The sequence below is a fragment of the Clupea harengus genome, chromosome 7 (assembly GCF_900700415.2).
Source record: "Clupea harengus chromosome 7, Ch_v2.0.2, whole genome shotgun sequence".
Lineage (NCBI taxonomy): Eukaryota > Metazoa > Chordata > Actinopteri > Clupeiformes > Clupeidae > Clupea > Clupea harengus.
In genome coordinates this window covers 24,427,327-24,446,320 of record NC_045158.1, presented here as the reverse complement: position 1 = coordinate 24,446,320, position 18,994 = coordinate 24,427,327, and the positions used below count along the sequence as shown (strand labels likewise).

At 43.6% G+C, this 18,994-nt stretch overlaps 4 protein-coding genes across 4 annotated transcripts; all 4 read right to left on the bottom strand.

Annotated features, from left to right (window-relative positions):
• Positions 1–2,108: 2,108 nt before the first annotated feature.
• LOC116221036 lies at positions 2,109–3,799 on the bottom strand. Its single transcript, XM_031570015.2, has one exon. It carries the CDS (start codon positions 3,640–3,642, stop codon positions 2,317–2,319), a length of 1,326 nt encoding a protein of 441 aa, XP_031425875.1. The 5' UTR covers positions 3,643–3,799; the 3' UTR covers positions 2,109–2,316.
• Positions 3,800–7,003: 3,204 nt separating this feature from the next.
• LOC116221035 lies at positions 7,004–8,579 on the bottom strand. The gene has a single exon (XM_031570014.2). The coding sequence runs from the start codon at positions 8,420–8,422 to the stop codon at positions 7,088–7,090; it is 1,335 nt and encodes a 444-aa protein (XP_031425874.1). The 5' UTR covers positions 8,423–8,579; the 3' UTR covers positions 7,004–7,087.
• A 2,640-nt stretch (positions 8,580–11,219) lies between these two features.
• LOC105905298 lies at positions 11,220–12,900 on the bottom strand. Its single transcript, XM_031569870.1, has one exon. The coding sequence runs from the start codon at positions 12,898–12,900 to the stop codon at positions 11,566–11,568; it is 1,335 nt and encodes a 444-aa protein (XP_031425730.1). The 3' UTR covers positions 11,220–11,565.
• A 3,021-nt stretch (positions 12,901–15,921) lies between these two features.
• Positions 15,922–18,082, bottom strand: LOC116221034. Its single transcript, XM_031570013.2, has one exon. It carries the CDS (start codon positions 17,946–17,948, stop codon positions 16,644–16,646), a length of 1,305 nt encoding a protein of 434 aa, XP_031425873.1. The 5' UTR covers positions 17,949–18,082; the 3' UTR covers positions 15,922–16,643.
• Between the last annotated feature and the right edge of the window lie 912 nt (positions 18,083–18,994).

The window sequence follows — 18,994 nt, the reverse complement described above, 5'->3', positions numbered from 1 at the left end:
AATGGTCTCCTAAGGCAGTCTAAAGCTAACGTTAGTCTGCTATAGCAATATTAGCTAGCTGGATAGAGGGGTGAAATGATGGCATTTTTACACACACAGGATACACAATATATGGACATTAATTCATCCTGAAAGTATTCAGTTTGGTTAGGTATCGTAATTTCTCATCAAGTGTTATATTATTAATGAAAATTATTTTTGGTTGATGAGAAGTGCCATTGAACCGGCTCACATAGGATTTTCTCCTCTTCTTTATACAATCCCCTAGGTCCGGCCATGATCCGTTGCCCACTGGATCTGTGCAAATAATATATTTCTTGTCTCTCCCTCAAGCTCCTACCCTTCCACGTCAGAACAGAGACGGCAAGTTCCGACATCAGAAAAAAAGAGTGGCAGCGTAACAAAAACATGCGTGTAATTTCATCCTATCACAGTATGAGTAGATTTCATTTCAGCGTTAATCATGACTTTATGGTTACACAGTGCTTCTCTCGACTCCCAAAGCTCTTTGCATACCTGATGAGGGAACTCACCTCAGAGACGGCAAAGAAATCTCCTTTCCTGGATCGGAGGGTGTTGTAATCTCCCAGTTCTCTAATGCCTAAAGGCCCTGAAGAACTTGCCCTATCAAGCCAAACCAGATGATTCTTTCCAGTGCAAAAGGGTTTGACACGATAAGAGAGCACTTAACATGAAAGCAGGGCGGAACTGCATGGAGGGGGTGTAACTAACCTTTAGATTATGTTTGTTAACACAAGCACACCAACATGTACAGTAGAGCCTTTAACATCTTTTTGTTTCCCTGTGTAATCAAAACCAATAACTGTAATCAAAACCAATAACACAATTTTTTGTGACAAAAAAGTCACTCAGTCACACTCTCTTTCTCTCTCACACACACACACACAAACACACACGTAACCGCACTCTCTCTGTCTCTCGATAAAACAATCAACCCAAAAAAAAAAACACTATGTTAAAAGAGCGGTGTGACACAGGGTTAAGTACGCCTACTACAGTGAGACACAAGCAAGTGTTTAGGTTTTCATCAACCCCTTTACTGAACCGTGTGTGTGTGTGAGGGTGTGGGTGTGTGTGTGTGTGTGGCATCTCCTTGGTGGGCTAGCCACAGTTTGAGCACGAAACGTTTACAGACACACAACGCAGGTCAGGCCTGTGGAAACGTGGACACTCTCATCTAAAGGTGTACGCTCGTGTGTGTGTGTGTGTGTGTGTGTGTGTGTATGTGTGACCAAATTCAAATTCAAATCCTGGTTGAGGATCAACACAACAAAAGCTGAAATGTGAGGTTGTTTATCATGATCCATGTGTAGTATTAAAAAACAAACAATCAAAACAAATTAAAAAACAAACACAGGCAGACTGGTTGGCATCTCCATATCATTTTCAAATGACACTTGAGATAAGACACAAGGAACAGGATTTAGACGGAAGTTATGTAGACCACGTCAGTTAACAAACAGGACAAATGTGTGTGTCATGTACAGAGGGGGGTGGGGTAGGCCGGGGTGGTGGAGGGGTGGAGGGGAAGGCACAGGAGGAAATGTGTGTAAATGACTGCAGGTCCATTGAGGTGAAGTCAAAGATTTATTTACAAATACAAAACTCCTTTACATCCTTCACATCTGTATGATTCAATCACCTTCACACAATCACATTGTTACAGTGTGCGTGTGTGTGTGTGCATCTGTGCGTGCGTGCTTGTGTATATGTGTCATTTCACACTCTGAAGAAAGGATTGGACATGATAGAGACACTACACTACCACTTAGTCAACAGTTATACCACCACAAATACTAATCATTAGAATACAGACAATCACACATTTAATCCTCACTATGTTTCATTTACAGTCATTGGACTTCATTCTCCTTGTCACATGAAGTGGCGTGTGTGTGAGGCCCATGTGTCCATGGTGTGTGTGTGGGGCAGCTCTGTCTGTGAGTGTGTGTGTGTGTGTGTGTGTGATCTTTGAACCACATTTTCTTTGTTTTATAGTAAGTGATGACTTGATTTGGAAATGAAACTGAGTATTATAAACACCTAATTATTGTGGTGCGAAGTGATTAGAGACACCATTTGTATCACTGTAGCATAAGTTTAGCACCGTAATGCGTAACGTTGTGTACCTGTAGAAAGAAAATAATGTGTTGGGCCTCCATTAAATTAGTCACGCTTCGGTACTGTTACAAAGGTTTTTCTTTTTGTGCTTTTTTTTTTTGCTGCATGTGAGGCAAAACAAAAAGATATACAGCGTTACCAAACGGCTTTGTCACCGTAGGAAGCATCAGTATTTCACAACACACCTGATTCATTCAGTGCGCGATCGATACTGGGAATCAAAAGCTTCTCAAATTTCTTGTCGACGAACAGCTGGTCTTTGGAGAGTTGTCCTTGCAGTGGCACCCTGACATGGATGATGCGGCATACATCGAACGGGACGTTAAAGACGAGTCCGAACTGCTTCAGTGTGGTGTGTACTGAAGTCTGCTCCACGCTCCGGGGGTTGATGAGCACCTTTGTGGGGTTAAACACGTGCTTCCTGTCCGGCTCTCGGTAGACATGCTCCAGGATGTTCACACCAGGCACACTCCTCCACCGAGGCAGACGAAATCGGCCGCTGTCATCGAACTGCGTTTTGGGGAAAATGTGGTTCTCGATCTTGAAGACCCCTGCGTTGGGACGCTGCTGCTGTAAAATGCCCATTAAGTTCTCCAGGTTGGCATGCTTGTAAGGCATAATGATCTCATCAATGTCATTCATCAGAAGGTACTTTGACTGGTACATGTATCTGTATATGCATTCATTCAGAGTGGTCAGCTGTCCATAATAATGAATGTCCCCATGGTGTAAGTCATAACTCCAGCCAGTAGATGGCTTAAGGAACTTGTCTATTGGCCAAGGCACAACCTCCAGCATACCCTCTTTACTGTAGTACTTGAGAATTTTCTCAACGTCTGGTCCACAGCTGGTGTTGTAGATGACAACCCTCTGAACCCCTATAAGCTTGTACACCTCCATGGTTTGTGCAAATTGGAGGGCATTATTGTACACCCCAAAAAGGTTAGATATGCATACAGTAAAGTTGTACTTAAACGATTCCTTGACCTCCTGGTTTTGGATCGATAAAAATGTCAAATTGTGAAAGGCGTATGGGTTAGCTGTTATGCTGACACGTGTGGCTTGCTGCAACGCTGGACTCAGGCACAACACGTCTGAAGTCACAAAAGGAAAGCCGAAGTCATCGCTGTGCTGGTGAACTTTTGCCTGGAAAGATGTGCACTGACCCGGAGCCCCATCAGCCTTAGCATCAACGTTAGCATCAGCCTTAGCGTTAGCACATAGGACACAGTAGAGCGGCTGCAGCTCCTGCCTGCAGATGATGCTGATCACCCTGATGGCCCCGCCCAGTCTGTGGTCCTTAAAGGCAGATACCATGAGGTGCCTGGAGAATGGGATGGGGGTGATGGTGTCCGTGGGCGTCCGTTGCCGTGGCTGCAGTGCAAACTGTACTGAGGCTTTTTCTCCGTTAATCAGGGTTATCACATGCTCCCACTTCAGCATCAGAAGGATGGCTAAGGCACCGATGCCAACCAGCAGCGCCAGCTTCCTCTGCATCATGTTTGTTCAGTCCGCTGGGATACAGCATGTACAATCTGCACAGCCAAAGATGACATAGTGAGACACAAAATGACTCAAGAACACTTTCATGTACACACACAGACAGAAACACACTCACACACAGACAGAAACACACTCACACACAGACAGAAACACACTCACACACAGACAGAAACACACTCACACACAGACAGAAACACACTCACACACAGACAGAAACACACTCACACACAGACAGAAACACACTCACATACAGACAGAAACACACTCCACACACAGGCAGAAACACACTCACACACAGACAGAAACACACTCACACACAGACAGAAACACACTCACATACAGACAGAAACACACTCACACACAGACAGAAACACACTCACACACAGACAGAAACACACTCACACACACACAGAAACACACTCACATACAGACAGAAACACACTCACACACAGACAGAAACACACTCACACATACAGACAGAAACACACTCACACATACAGACAGAAACACACTCACATACAGACAGAAACACACTCACACACAGACAGAAACACACTCACATACAGGCAAATTATCACATTTACAGACACGCTCATGAGTCTTGTCTAAATGTAACAAGCCGACTAGTTCATGGTTAGGAAATTTGCCTTTGCAAACACCAAAAGTAACACAGCTGGCAGCAGCACTTATTGAGGCCAGTTAGCTTGAGAACTGATGGAATTATTTGGTGATGTTATGCTGTAAATGCTGTTTTTGAAAATTCTGTGGGGTTTGTGATGTGGAGCAAAAAACTACATAGTGGATAACCTGAGAAGGTAGTGGGAAAGACAGGTGTGGTTATCTCTCCGTCAAGACGCGTAGATACAGGTGTGGTTATCTCTCCGTCAAGACCGTTTTTTTAAATGTCATAACCTCATAAAACTACTCTGTAGTTTTTGTCTCCATAAGAGATCTATTGGTTTGCCAAAAGGACAGTAACTGTTTATGGAATTCCTAACCTGCCTATGCTTGGCACTATAGCACAACGTTGAAGACTACATAATAAAATGATAAAATTAAATATATACTGTACATCACGAAATTAAGCAGGGAAGATATTGATACAGCTAACCAGGCACCATACCAGAAACACTCCAGTAGTAAACTAGGCTAGTGTTACCTCATGAAATGGTCTCCTAAGGCAGTCTAAAGCTAACGTTAGTCTGCTATAGCAATATTAGCTAGCTGGATAGAGGGGTGAAATGATGGCATTTTTACACACACAGGATACACAATATATGGACATTAATTCATCCTGAAAGTATTCAGTTTGGTTAGGTATCGTAATTTCTCATCAAGTGTTATATTATTAATGAAAATTATTTTTGGTTGATGAGAAGTGCCATTGAACCGGCTCACATAGGATTTTCTCCTCTTCTTTATACAATCCCCTAGGTCCGGCCATGATCCGTTGCCCACTGGATCTGTGCAAATAATATATTTCTTGTCTCTCCCTCAAGCTCCTACCCTTCCACGTCAGAACAGAGACGGCAAGTTCCGACATCAGAAAAAAAGAGTGGCAGCGTAACAAAAACATGCGTGTAATTTCATCCTATCACAGTATGAGTAGATTTCATTTCAGCGTTAATCATGACTTTATGGTTACACAGTGCTTCTCTCGACTCCCAAAGCTCTTTGCATACCTGATGAGGGAACTCACCTCAGAGACGGCAAAGAAATCTCCTTTCCTGGATCGGAGGGTGTTGTAATCTCCCAGTTCTCTAATGCCTAAAGGCCCTGAAGAACTTGCCCTATCAAGCCAAACCAGATGATTCTTTCCAGTGCAAAAGGGTTTGACACGATAAGAGAGCACTTAACATGAAAGCAGGGCGGAACTGCATGGAGGGAGTGTAACTAACCTTTAGATTATGTTTGTTAACACAAGCACACCAACATGTACAGTAGAGCCTTTAACATCTTTTTGTTTCCCTGTGTAATCAAAACCAATAACTGTAATCAAAACCAATAACACAATTTTTTGTGACAAAAAAGTCACTCAGTCACACTCTCTTTCTCTCTCACACACACACACACAAACACACACGTAACCGCACTCTCTCTGTCTCTCGATAAAACAATCAACCAAAAAAAAAAAACACTATGTTAAAAGAGCGGTGTGACACAGGGTTAAGTACGCCTACTACAGTGAGACACAAGCAAGTGTTTAGGTTTTCATCAACCCCTTTACTGAACCGTGTGTGTGTGTGAGGGTGTGGGTGTGTGTGTGTGTGTGGCATCTCCTTGGTGGGCTAGCCACAGTTTGAGCACGAAACGTTTACAGACACACAACGCAGGTCAGGCCTGTGGAAACGTGGACACTCTCATCTAAAGGTGTACGCTCGTGTGTGTGTGTGTGTGTGTGTGTGTGTGTATGTGTGACCAAATTCAAATTCAAATCCTGGTTGAGGATCAACACAACAAAAGCTGAAATGTGAGGTTGTTTATCATGATCCATGTGTAGTATTAAAAAACAAACAATCAAAACAAATTAAAAAACAAACACAGGCAGACTGGTTGGCATCTCCATATCATTTTCAAATGACACTTGAGATAAGACACAAGGAACAGGATTTAGACGGAAGTTATGTAGACCACGTCAGTTAACAAACAGGACAAATGTGTGTGTCATGTACAGAGGGGGGTGGGGTAGGCCGGGGTGGTGGAGGGGTGGAGGGGAAGGCACAGGAGGAAATGTGTGTAAATGACTGCAGGTCCATTGAGGTGAAGTCAAAGATTTATTTACAAATACAAAACTCCTTTACATCCTTCACATCTGTATGATTCAATCACCTTCACACAATCACATTGTTACAGTGTGCGTGTGTGTGTGTGCATCTGTGCGTGCGTGCTTGTGTATATGTGTCATTTCACACTCTGAAGAAAGGATTGGACATGATAGAGACACTACACTACCACTTAGTCAACAGTTATACCACCACAAATACTAATCATTAGAATACAGACAATCACACATTTAATCCTCACTATGTTTCATTTACAGTCATTGGACTTCATTCTCCTTGTCACATGAAGTGGCGTGTGTGTGAGGCCCATGTGTCCATGGTGTGTGTGTGAGGCAGCTCTGTCTGTGAGTGTGTGTGTGTGTGTGATCTTTGAACCACATTTTCTTTGTTTTATAGTAAGTGATGACTTGATTTGGAAAATGAAACTGAGTATTATAAACACCTAATTATTGTGGTGCGAAGTGATTAGAGACACCGTTTGTATCACTGTAGCATAAGTTTAGCACCGTAATGCGTAACGTTGTGTACCTGTAGAAAGAAAATAATGTGTTGGGCCTCCATTAAATTAGTCATGCTTTTTTTTTTGCTGCATGTGAGGCAAAACAAAAAGATATACAGCGTTACCAAACGGCTTTGTCACCGTAGGAAGCATCAGTATTTCACAACACACCTGATTCATTCAGTGCGCGATCGATACTGGGAATCAAAAGCTTCTCAAATTCCCAGAGTTTCTTGTCGATGAACAGCTGGTCTTTGGAGAGTTGTCCTTGCAGTGGCACCCTGACATGGATGATGCGGCATACATCGAACGGGACGTTAAAGACGAGTCCGAACTGCTTCAGTGTGGTGTGTACTGAAGTCTGCTCCACGCTCCGGGGGTTGATGAGCACCTTTGTGGGGTTAAAAACGTGCTTCCTGTCTGGCTCTCGGTAGACATGCTCCAGGATGTTCACACCAGGCACACTCTTCCACCGAGGCAGACGAAATCGGCCGCTGTCATCGAACTGCGTTTTGGGGAAAATGTGGTTCTCGATCTTGAAGACCCCTGCGTTGGGACGCTGCTGCTGTAAAATGCCCATTAAGTTCTCCAGGTTGGCATGCTTGTAAGGCATAATGATCTCATCAATGTCATTCATCAGAAGGTACTTTGACTGGTACATGTATCTGTACATGCATTCATTCAGAGTGGACAGCTGTCCATAATAATGAATGTCCCCATGGTGTAAGTCATAACTCCAGCCAGTAGATGGCTTAAGGAACTTGTCTATTGGCCAAGGCACAACCTCCAGCATACCCTCTTTACTGTAGTACTTGAGAATTTTCTCAACGTCTGGTCCACAGCTGGTGTTGTAGATGACAACCCTCTGAACCCCTATAAGCTTGTACACCTCCATGGTTTGTGCAAATTGGAGGGCATTATTGTACACCCCAAAAAGGTTAGATATGCATACAGTAAAGTTGTACTTAAACGATTCCTTGACCTCCTGGTTTTGGATCGATAAAAATGTCAAATTGTGAAAGGCGTATGGGTTAGCTGTTATGCTGACACGTGTGGCTTGCTGCAACGCTGGACTCAGGCACAACACGTCTGAAGTCACAAAAGGAAAGCCGAAGTCATCGCTGTGCTGGTGAACTTTTGCCTGGAAAGATGTGCACTGACCCGGAGCCCCATCAGCCTTAGCATCAACGTTAGCATCAGCCTTAGCGTTAGCGCATAGGACACAGTAGAGCGGCTGCAGCTCCTGCCTGCAGATGATGCTGATCACCCTGATGGCCCCGCCCAGTCTGTGGTCCTTAAAGGCAGATACCATGAGGTGCCTGGAGAATGGGATGGGGGTGATGGTGTCCGTGGGCGTCCGTTGCCGTGGCTGCAGTGCAAACTGTACTGAGGCTTTTTCTCCGTTAATCAGGGTTATCACATGCTCCCACTTCAGCATCAGAAGGATGGCTAAGGCACCGATGCCAACCAGCAGCGCCAGCTTCCTCTGCATCATGTTTGTTCAGTCCGCTGGGATACAGCATGTACAATCTGCACAGCCAAAGATGACATAGTGAGACACAAAATGACTCAAGAACACTTTCATGTACACACACAGACAGAAACACACTCACACACAGACAGAAACACACTCACACACAGACAGAAACACACTCACACACAGACAGAAACACACTCACACACAGACAGAAACACACTCACACACAGACAGAAACACACTCACATACAGACAGAAACACACTCACACACAGACAGAAACACACACACATACAGGCAAATTATCACATTTACAGACACGCTCATGACACGCACCACAAATAACACAGCTGGCAGCAGCACTTATTGAGGCCAGTTAGCTTGAGAACTGATGGAATTATTTGGTGATGTTATGCTGTAAATGCTGTTTTTGAAAATTCTGTGGGGTTTGTGATGTGGAGCAAAAAAATACATAGTGGATAACCTGAGAAGGTAGTGGGAAAGACAGGTGTGGTTATCTCTCCGTCAAGACGCGTAGATACAGGTGTGGTTATCTCTCCGTCAAGACCGTTTTTTTAAATGTCATAACCTCATAAAACTACTCTGTAGTTTTTGTCTCCATAAGAGATCTATTGGTTTGCCAAAAGGACAGTAACTGTTTATGGAATTCCTAACCTGCCTATGCTTGGCACTATAGCACAACGTTCAAGACTACATAATAAAATGATAAAATTAAATATATACTGTACATCACGAAATTAAGCAGGGAAGATATTGATACAGCTAACCAGGCACCATACCAGAAACACTCCAGTAGTAAACTAGGCTAGTGTTACCTCATGAAATGGTCTCCTAAGGCAGTCTAAAGCTAACGTTAGTCTGCTATAGCAATATTAGCTAGCTGGATAGAGGGGTGAAATGATGGCATTTTTACACACACAGGATACACAATATATGGACATTAATTCATCCTGAAAGTATTCAGTTTGGTTAGGTATCGTAATTTCTCATCAAGTGTTATATTATTAATGAAAATTATTTTTGGTTGATGAGAAGTGCCATTGAACCGGCTCACATAGGATTTTCTCCTCTTCTTTATACAATCCCCTAGGTCCGGCCATGATCCGTTGCCCACTGGATCTGTGCAAATAATATATTTCTTGTCTCTCCCTCAAGCTCCTACCCTTCCACGTCAGAACAGAGACGGCAAGTTCCGACATCAGAAAAAAAGAGTGGCAGCGTAACAAAAACATGCGTGTAATTTCATCCTATCACAGTATGAGTAGATTTCATTTCAGCGTTAATCATGACTTTATGGTTACACAGTGCTTCTCTCGACTCCCAAAGCTCTTTGCATACCTGATGAGGGAACTCACCTCAGAGACGGCAAAGAAATCTCCTTTCCTGGATCGGAGGGTGTTGTAATCTCCCAGTTCTCTAATGCCTAAAGGCCCTGAAGAACTTGCCCTATCAAGCCAAACCAGATGATTCTTTCCAGTGCAAAAGGGTTTGACACGATAAGAGAGCACTTAACATGAAAGCAGGGCGGAACTGCATGGAGGGGGTGTAACTAACCTTTAGATTATGTTTGTTAACACAAGCACACCAACATGTACAGTAGAGCCTTTAACATCTTTTTGTTTCCCTGTGTAATCAAAACCAATAACTGTAATCAAAACCAATAACACAATTTTTTGTGACAAAAAAGTCACTCAGTCACACTCTCTTTCTCTCTCACACACACACACAAACACACACGTAACCGCACTCTCTCTGTCTCTCGATAAAACAATCAACCAAAAAAAAAAAACACTATGTTAAAAGAGCGGTGTGACACAGGGTTAAGTACGCCTACTACAGTGAGACACAAGCAAGTGTTTAGGTTTTCATCAACCCCTTTACTGAACCGTGTGTGTGTGTGAGGGTGTGGGTGTGTGTGTGTGTGTGGCATCTCCTTGGTGGGCTAGCCACAGTTTGAGCACGAAACGTTTACAGACACACAACGCAGGTCAGGCCTGTGGAAACGTGGACACTCTCATCTAAAGGTGTACGCTCGTGTGTGTGTGTGTGTGTGTGTGTGTGTGTGTATGTGTGACCAAATTCAAATTCAAATCCTGGTTGAGGATCAACACAACAAAAGCTGAAATGTGAGGTTGTTTATCATGATCCATGTGTAGTATTAAAAAACAAACAATCAAAACAAATTAAAAAACAAACACAGGCAGACTGGTTGGCATCTCCATATCATTTTCAAATGACACTTGAGATAAGACACAAGGAACAGGATTTAGACGGAAGTTATGTAGACCACGTCAGTTAACAAACAGGACAAATGTGTGTGTCATGTACAGAGGGGGTGGGGTAGGCCGGGGTGGTGGAGGGGTGGAGGGGAAGGCACAGGAGGAAACGTGTGTAAATGACTGCAGGTCCATTGAGGTGAAGTCAAAGATTTATTTACAAATACAAAACTCCTTTAAATCCTTCACATCTGTATGATTCAATCACCTTCACACAATCGCATTGTTACAGTGTGCGTGTGTGTGTGTGCATCTGTGCGTGCGTGCTTGTGTATATGTGTCATTTCACACTCTGAAGAAAGGATTGGACATGATAGAGACACTACACTACCACTTAGTCAACAGTTATACCACCACAAATACTAATCATTAGAATACAGACAATCACACATTTAATCCTCACTATGTTTTCATTTACAGTCATTGGACTTCATTCTCCTTGTCACATGAAGTGGCGTGTGTGTGAGGCCCATGTGTCCATGGTGTGTGTGTGGGGCAGCTCTGTCTGTGAGTGTGTGTGTGTGTGTGTGTGTGTGATCTTTGAACCACATTTTCTTTGTTTTATAGTAAGTGATGACTTGATTTGGAAAATGAAACTGAGTATTATAAACACCTAATTATTGTGGTGCGAAGTGATTAGAGACACCGTTTGTATCACTGTAGCATAAGTTTAGCACCGTAATGCGTAACGTTGTGTACCTGTAGAAAGAAAATAATGTGTTGGGCCTCCATTAAATTAGTCACGCTTCGGTACTGTTACAAAGGTTTTTCTTTTTGTGCTTTTTTTTTTTGCTGCATGTGAGGCAAAACAAAAAGATATACAGCGTTACCAAACGGCTTTGTCACCGTAGGAAGCATCAGTATTTCACAACACACCTGATTCATTCAGTGCGCGATCGATACTGGGAATCAAAAGCTTCTCAAATTCCCAGAGTTTCTTGTCGACGAACAGCTGGTCTTTGGAGAGTTGTCCTTGCAGTGGCACCCTGACATGGATGATGCGGCATACATCGAACGGGACGTTAAAGACGAGTCCGAACTGCTTCAGTGTGGTGTGTACTGAAGTCTGCTCCACGCTCCGGGGGTTGATGAGCACCTTTGTGGGGTTAAAAACGTGCTTCCTGTCCGGCTCTCGGTAGACATGCTCCAGGATGTTCACACCAGGCACACTCCTCCACCGAGGCAGGCGAAATCGGCCGCTGTCATCGAACTGCGTTTTGGGGAAAATGTGGTTCTCGATCTTGAAGACCCCTGCGTTGGGACGCTGCTGCTGTAAAATGCCCATTAAGTTCTCCAGGTTGGCATGCTTGTAAGGCATAATGATCTCATCAATGTCATTCATCAGAAGGTACTTTGACTGGTACATGTATCTGTATATGCATTCATTCAGAGTGGTCAGCTGTCCATAATAATGAATGTCCCCATGGTGTAAGTCATAACTCCAGCCAGTAGATGGCTTAAGGAACTTGTCTATTGGCCAAGGCACAACCTCCAGCATACCCTCTTTACTGTAGTACTTGAGAATTTTCTCAACGTCTGGTCCACAGCTGGTGTTGTAGATGACAACCCTCTGAACCCCTATAAGCTTGTACACCTCCATGGTTTGTGCAAATTGGAGGGCATTATTGTACACCCCAAAAAGGTTAGATATGCATACAGTAAAGTTGTACTTAAACGATTCCTTGACCTCCTGGTTTTGGATCGATAAAAATGTCAAATTGTGAAAGGCGTATGGGTTAGCTGTTATGCTGACACGTGTGGCTTGCTGCAACGCTGGACTCAGGCACAACACGTCTGAAGTCACAAAAGGAAAGCCGAAGTCATCGCTGTGCTGGTGAACTTTTGCCTGGAAAGATGTGCACTGACCCGGAGCCCCATCAGCCTTAGCATCAACGTTAGCATCAGCCTTAGCGTTAGCGCATAGGACACAGTAGAGCGGCTGCAGCTCCTGCCTGCAGATGATGCTGATCACCCTGATGGCCCCGCCCAGTCTGTGGTCCTTAAAGGCAGATACCATGAGGTGCCTGGAGCCTGGGATGGGGGTGATGGTGTCCGTGGGCGTCTGTTGCCGTGGCTGCAGTGCAAACTGTACTGAGGCTTTTTCTCCGTTAATCAGGGTTATCACATGCTCCCACTTCAGCATCAGAAGGATGGCTAAGGCACCGATGCCAACCAGCAGCGCCAGCTTCCTCTGCATCATGTTTGTTCAGTCCGCTGGGATACAGCATGTACAATCTGCACAGCCAAAGATGACATAGTGAGACACAAAATGACTCAAGAACACTTTCATGTACACACACAGACAGAAACACACTCACACACAGACAGAAACACACTCACACACAGACAGAAACACACTCACACACAGACAGAAACACACTCACACACAGACAGAAACACACTCACACATACAGACAGAAACACACTCACACACAGACAGAAACACACTCACACACAGACAGAAACACACTCACACACAGACAGAAACACACTCACACATACAGACAGAAACACACTCACACACAGACAGAAACACACTCACACACAGACAGAAACACACTCACACATACAGACAGAAACACACTCACACACAGACAGAAACACACTCACACATACAGACAGAAACACACTCACACACAGACAGAAACACACTCACACATACAGACAGAAACACACTCACACACAGACAGAAACACACTCACACAGAGACAGAAACACACTCACATACAGACAGAAACACACTCACACACAGAGAGAAACACACTCACACACAGACAGAAACACACTCACACACAGACAGAAACACACTCACATACAGACAGAAACACACTCACACACAGACAGAAACACACTCACACACAGACAGAAACACACTCACACACAGACAGAAACACACTCACACACAGACAGAAACACACTCACACACAGACAGAAACACACTCACACACAGACAGAAACACACTCACACACAGACAGAAACACTCACACACAGACAGAAACACACTCACATACAGGCAAATTATCACATTTACAGACACGTGTGTTTCTGTCATGAGTTTTGTCTAAATGTAACAAGCCGACTAGTTCATGGTTAGGAAATTTGCCTTTGCAAACACCAAAAATAACACAGCTGGCAGCAGCACTTATTGAGGCCAGTTAGCTTGAGAACTGATGGAATTATTTGGTGATGTTATGCTGTAAATGCTGTTTTTGAAAATTCTGTGGGGTTTGTGATGTGGAGCAAAAAACTACATAGTGGATAACCTGAGAAGGTAGTGGGAAAGACAGGTGTGGTTATCTCTCCGTCAAGACGCGAAGATACAGGTGTGGTTATCTCTCCGTCAAGACCGTTTTTTTAAATGTCATAACCTCATAAAACTACTCTGTAGTTTTTGTCTCCATAAGAGATCTATTGGTTTGCCAAAAGGACAGTAACTGTTTATGGAATTCCTAACCTGCCTATGCTTGGCACTATAGCACAACGTTCAAGACTACATAATAAAATGATAAAATTAAATATATACTGTACATCACGAAATTAAGCAGGGAAGATATTGATACAGCTAACCAGGCACCATACCAGAAACACTCCAGTAGTAAACTAGGCTAGTGTTACCTCATGAAATGGTCTCCTAAGGCAGTCTAAAGCTAACGTTAGTCTGCTATAGCAATATTAGCTAGCTGGATAGAGGGGTGAAATGATGGCATTTTTACACACACAGGATACACAATATATGGACATTAATTCATCCTGAAAGTATTCAGTTTGGTTAGGTATCGTAATTTCTCATCAAGTGTTATATTATTAATGAAAATTATTTTTGGTTGATGAGAAGTGCCATTGAACCGGCTCACATAGGATTTTCTCCTCTTCTTTATACAATCCCCTAGGTCCGGCCATGATCCGTTGCCCACTGGATCTGTGCAAATAATATATTTCTTGTCTCTCCCTCAAGCTCCTACCCTTCCACGTCAGAACAGAGACGGCAAGTTCCGACATCAGAAAAAAAGAGTGGCAGCGTAACAAAAACATGCGTGTAATTTCATCCTATCACAGTATGAGTAGATTTCATTTCAGCGTTAATCATGACTTTATGGTTACACAGTGCTTCTCTCGACTCCCAAAGCTCTTTGCATACCTGATGAGGGAACTCACCTCAGAGACGGCAAAGAAATCTCCTTTCCTGGATCGGAGGGTGTTGTAATCTCCCAGTTCTCTAATGCCTAAAGGCCCTGAAGAACTTGCCCTATCAAGCCAAACCAGATGATTCTTTCCAGTGCAAAAGGGTTTGACACGATAAGAGAGCACTTAACATGAAAGCAGGGCGGAACTGCATGGAGGGGGTGTAACTAACCTTTAGATTATGTTTGTTAACACAAGCACACCAACATGTACAGTAGAGCCTTTAACATCTTTTTGTTTCCCTGTGTAATCAAAACCAATAACTGTAATCAAAACCAATAACACAATTTTTTGTGACAAAAAAGTCACTCAGTCACACTCTCTTTCTCTCTCACACACACACACACAAACACACACGTAACCGCACTCTCTCTGTCTCTCGATAAAACAATCAACCCAAAAAAAAAAACACTATGTTAAAAGAGCGGTGTGACACAGGGTTAAGTACGCCTACTACAGTGAGACACAAGCAAGTGTTTAGGTTTTCATCAACCCCTTTACTGAACCGTGTGTGTGTGTGAGGGTGTGGGTGTGTGTGTGTGTGTGGCATCTCCTTGGTGGGCTAGCCACAGTTTGAGCACGAAACGTTTACAGACACACAACGCAGGTCAGGCCTGTGGAAACGTGGACACTCTCATCTAAAGGTGTACGCTCGTGTGTGTGTGTGTGTGTGTGTGTGTGTGTGTATGTGTGACCAAATTCAAATTCAAATCCTGGTTGAGGATCAACACAACAAAAGCTGAAATGTGAGGTTGTTTATCATGATCCATGTGTAGTATTAAAAAACAAACAATCAAAACAAATTAAAAAAACAAACACAGGCAGACTGGTTGGCATCTCCATATCATTTTCAAATGACACTTGAGATAAGACACAAGGAACAGGATTTAGACGGAAGTTATGTAGACCACGTCAGTTAACAAACAGGACAAATGTGTGTGTCATGTACAGAGGGGGGTGGGGTAGGCCGGGGTGGTGGAGGGGTGGAGGGGAAGGCACAGGAGGAAATGTGTGTAAATGACTGCAGGTCCATTGAGGTGAAGTCAAAGATTTATTTACAAATACAAAACTCCTTTACATCCTTCACATCTGTATGATTCAATCACCTTCACACAATCACATTGTTACAGTGTGCGTGTGTGTGTGTGCATCTGTGCGTGCGTGCTTGTGTATATGTGTCATTTCACACTCTGAAGAAAGGATTGGACATGATAGAGACACTACACTACCACTTAGTCAACAGTTATACCACCACAAATACTAATCATTAGAATACAGACAATCACACATTTAATCCTCACTATGTTTCATTTACAGTCATTGGACTTCATTCTCCTTGTCACATGAAGTGGCGTGTGTGTGAGGCCCATGTGTCCATGGTGTGTGTGTGGGGCAGCTCTGTCTGTGAGTGTGTGTGTGTGTGTGTGTGTGATCTTTGAACCACATTTTCTTTGTTTTATAGTAAGTGATGACTTGATTTGGAAAATGAAACTGAGTATTATAAACACCTAATTATTGTGGTGCGAAGTGATTAGAGACACCGTTTGTATCACTGTAGCATAAGTTTAGCACCGTAATGCGTAACGTTGTGTACCTGTAGAAAGAAAATAATGTGTTGGGCCTCCATTAAATTAGTCACGCTTCGGTACTGTTACAAAGGTTTTTCTTTTTGTGCTTTTTTTTTTTGCTGCATGTGAGGCAAAACAAAAAGATATACAGCGTTACCAAACGGCTTTGTCACCGTAGGAAGCATCAGTATTTCACAACACACCTGATTCATTCAGTGCGCGATCGATACTGGGAATCAAAAGCTTCTCAAATTCCCAGAGTTTCTTGTCGATGAACAGCTGGTCTTTGGAGAGTTGTCCTTGCAGTGGCACCCTGACATGGATGATGCGGCATACATCGAACGGGACGTTAAAGACGAGTCCGAACTGCTTCAGTGTGGTGTGTACTGAAGTCTGCTCCACGCTCCGGGGGTTGATGAGCACCTTTGTGGGGTTAAAAACGTGCTTCCTGTCCGGCTCTCGGTAGACATGCTCCAGGATGTTCACACCAGGCACACTCCTCCACCGAGGCAGGCGAAATCGGCCGCTGTCATCGAACTGCGTTTTGGGGAAAATGTGGTTCTCGATCTTGAAGACCCCTGCGTTGGGACGCTGCTGCTGTAAAATGCCCATTAAGTTCTCCAGGTTGGCATGCTTGTAAGGCATAATGATCTCATCAATGTCATTCATCAGGAGGTACTTTGACTGGTACATGTATCTGTATATGCATTCATTCAGAGTGGTCAGCTGTCCATAATAATGAATGTCCCCATGGTGTAAGTGATATTTCCACCCAGTAGATGGCTTAAGGAACTTGTCTATTGGCCAAGGCACAACCTCCAGCATACCCTCTTTACTGTAGTACTTGAGAATTTTCTCAACGTCTGGTCCACAGCTGGTGTTGTAGATGACAACCCTCTGAACCCCTATAAGCTTGTACACCTCCATGGTTTGTGCAAATTGGAGGGCATTATTGTACACCCCAAAAAGGTTAGATATGCATACAGTAAAGTTGTACTTAAACGATTCCTTGACCTCCTGGTTTTGGATTGATAAAAATGTCAAATTGGCGTATGGGTTAGCTGTTATGCTGACATGTGTGGCTTGCTGCAACGCTGGACTCATGCACAACACGTCTGAAGTCACAAAAGAAAAGCCGAAGTCATCGCTGTGCACGTTAACTTTTGCCTGTGAAAATGCGCACTGATTCAGAGCACCATCAGCGTTAGCGTTAGCGCTAGTGTTAGCACATAGGACACAGTAGAGCGGCTGGAGCTCCTGCCTGCAGATGATGCTGATCACCCTGATGGCCCCGCCCAGTCTGTGGTCCTTAAAGGCAGACACCATGAGGTGCCTGGAGCCTGGGATGGGGGTGATGGTGTCCGGGGGCAGTTCAGGCTCAGCTGAAGGTTGTTTGCTGCTCATGAGGTTCACTAAGGTCATCACATGCTCCCACCTCAGCATCAGGAGGACGGTCAAGGCACCAATGCCAACCAGCAGCGCCAGCTTCCTCTGCATTATGTTTGTTCAGTCCGCTGGGATACAGCATCTACAATCTGCACAGCCAAAGATGACATAGTGAGACACAAAATGACTCAAGAACACTTTTATGTACACTTTCATGTACACACACAGACAGAAACACACTCACACACAGACAGAAACACACTCACACACAGACAGAAACACACTCACACACAGACAGAAACACACTCACACACAGACAGAAACACACTCACACACAGACAGAAACACACTCACACACAGGCAAATTATCACATTTACAGACACGCTCATGAGTCTTGTCTAAATGTAACAAGCCGACTAATTAATGGTTAGGAAATTTGCCTTTGCAAACACCAAACATAGCACAGCTGGCAGCAGCACGTATTGAGGACAGTTAGCTTGATAACTGATCGAATTATTTGGTGATGTTATGTTTATAAAAATTCTGTGGGGTTTGTGACGTGGAGCAAAAAACGACATAGTAGATAACCTGAGAAGGTTGTGGGAAAGACAGGTGTGGTTATCTCTCCGTCAAGACCGCGTAGATACAGGTGTGGTTATCTCTCCGTCAAGACCGCGTAGATACAGGTGTGGTTATCTCTCTGTCAAGACTGTATAGGTACAGATGTGGTAATCTCTCCGTCAAGTATAGATTCTGGTGTGGTTATCTCTCCGTCAAGACCGTATAGATACAGGTGTGGTTATCTCTCCGTTGGTATAGATCATCAAAAAGATGTTGAGGATGTTCTAAAAACTCATTAAAGAAGACCTAAATTCAGAATAATGAAAACCTCTGCAGTGTTGCTATGAATTTGAAGTAAATAGCTTCAAACTGTGAAATGACCCATTGATGTCGTAACTCTTTCCTTCAAAGGTCTTTTCAAAGAAGGAATGAATACAACCTTCCTTTACTGTTACTGGTTCAAGAGCAAAACGTATTTGGCTCAAAGGATAGCCCTGAGCAATGGAAGACATCAAGCACCATTTAAAAAAACTAAAAAACTAAAAACAACCTTTACTTGTGATCAAAAAGATATTATGCAAGATATTTTGATCAA

Bases quoted from the DNA above. Each gene is read 5' to 3' on its own strand.
- LOC116221036 (XM_031570015.2), bottom strand. From the start codon at position 3,642: ATGATGCAGAGGAAGCTGGCGCTGCTGGTTGGCATCGGTGCCTTAGCC.
- LOC116221035 (XM_031570014.2), bottom strand. From the start codon at position 8,422: ATGATGCAGAGGAAGCTGGCGCTGCTGGTTGGCATCGGTGCCTTAGCC.
- LOC105905298 (XM_031569870.1), bottom strand. From the start codon at position 12,900: ATGATGCAGAGGAAGCTGGCGCTGCTGGTTGGCATCGGTGCCTTAGCC.
- LOC116221034 (XM_031570013.2), bottom strand. From the start codon at position 17,948: ATGCAGAGGAAGCTGGCGCTGCTGGTTGGCATTGGTGCCTTGACCGTC.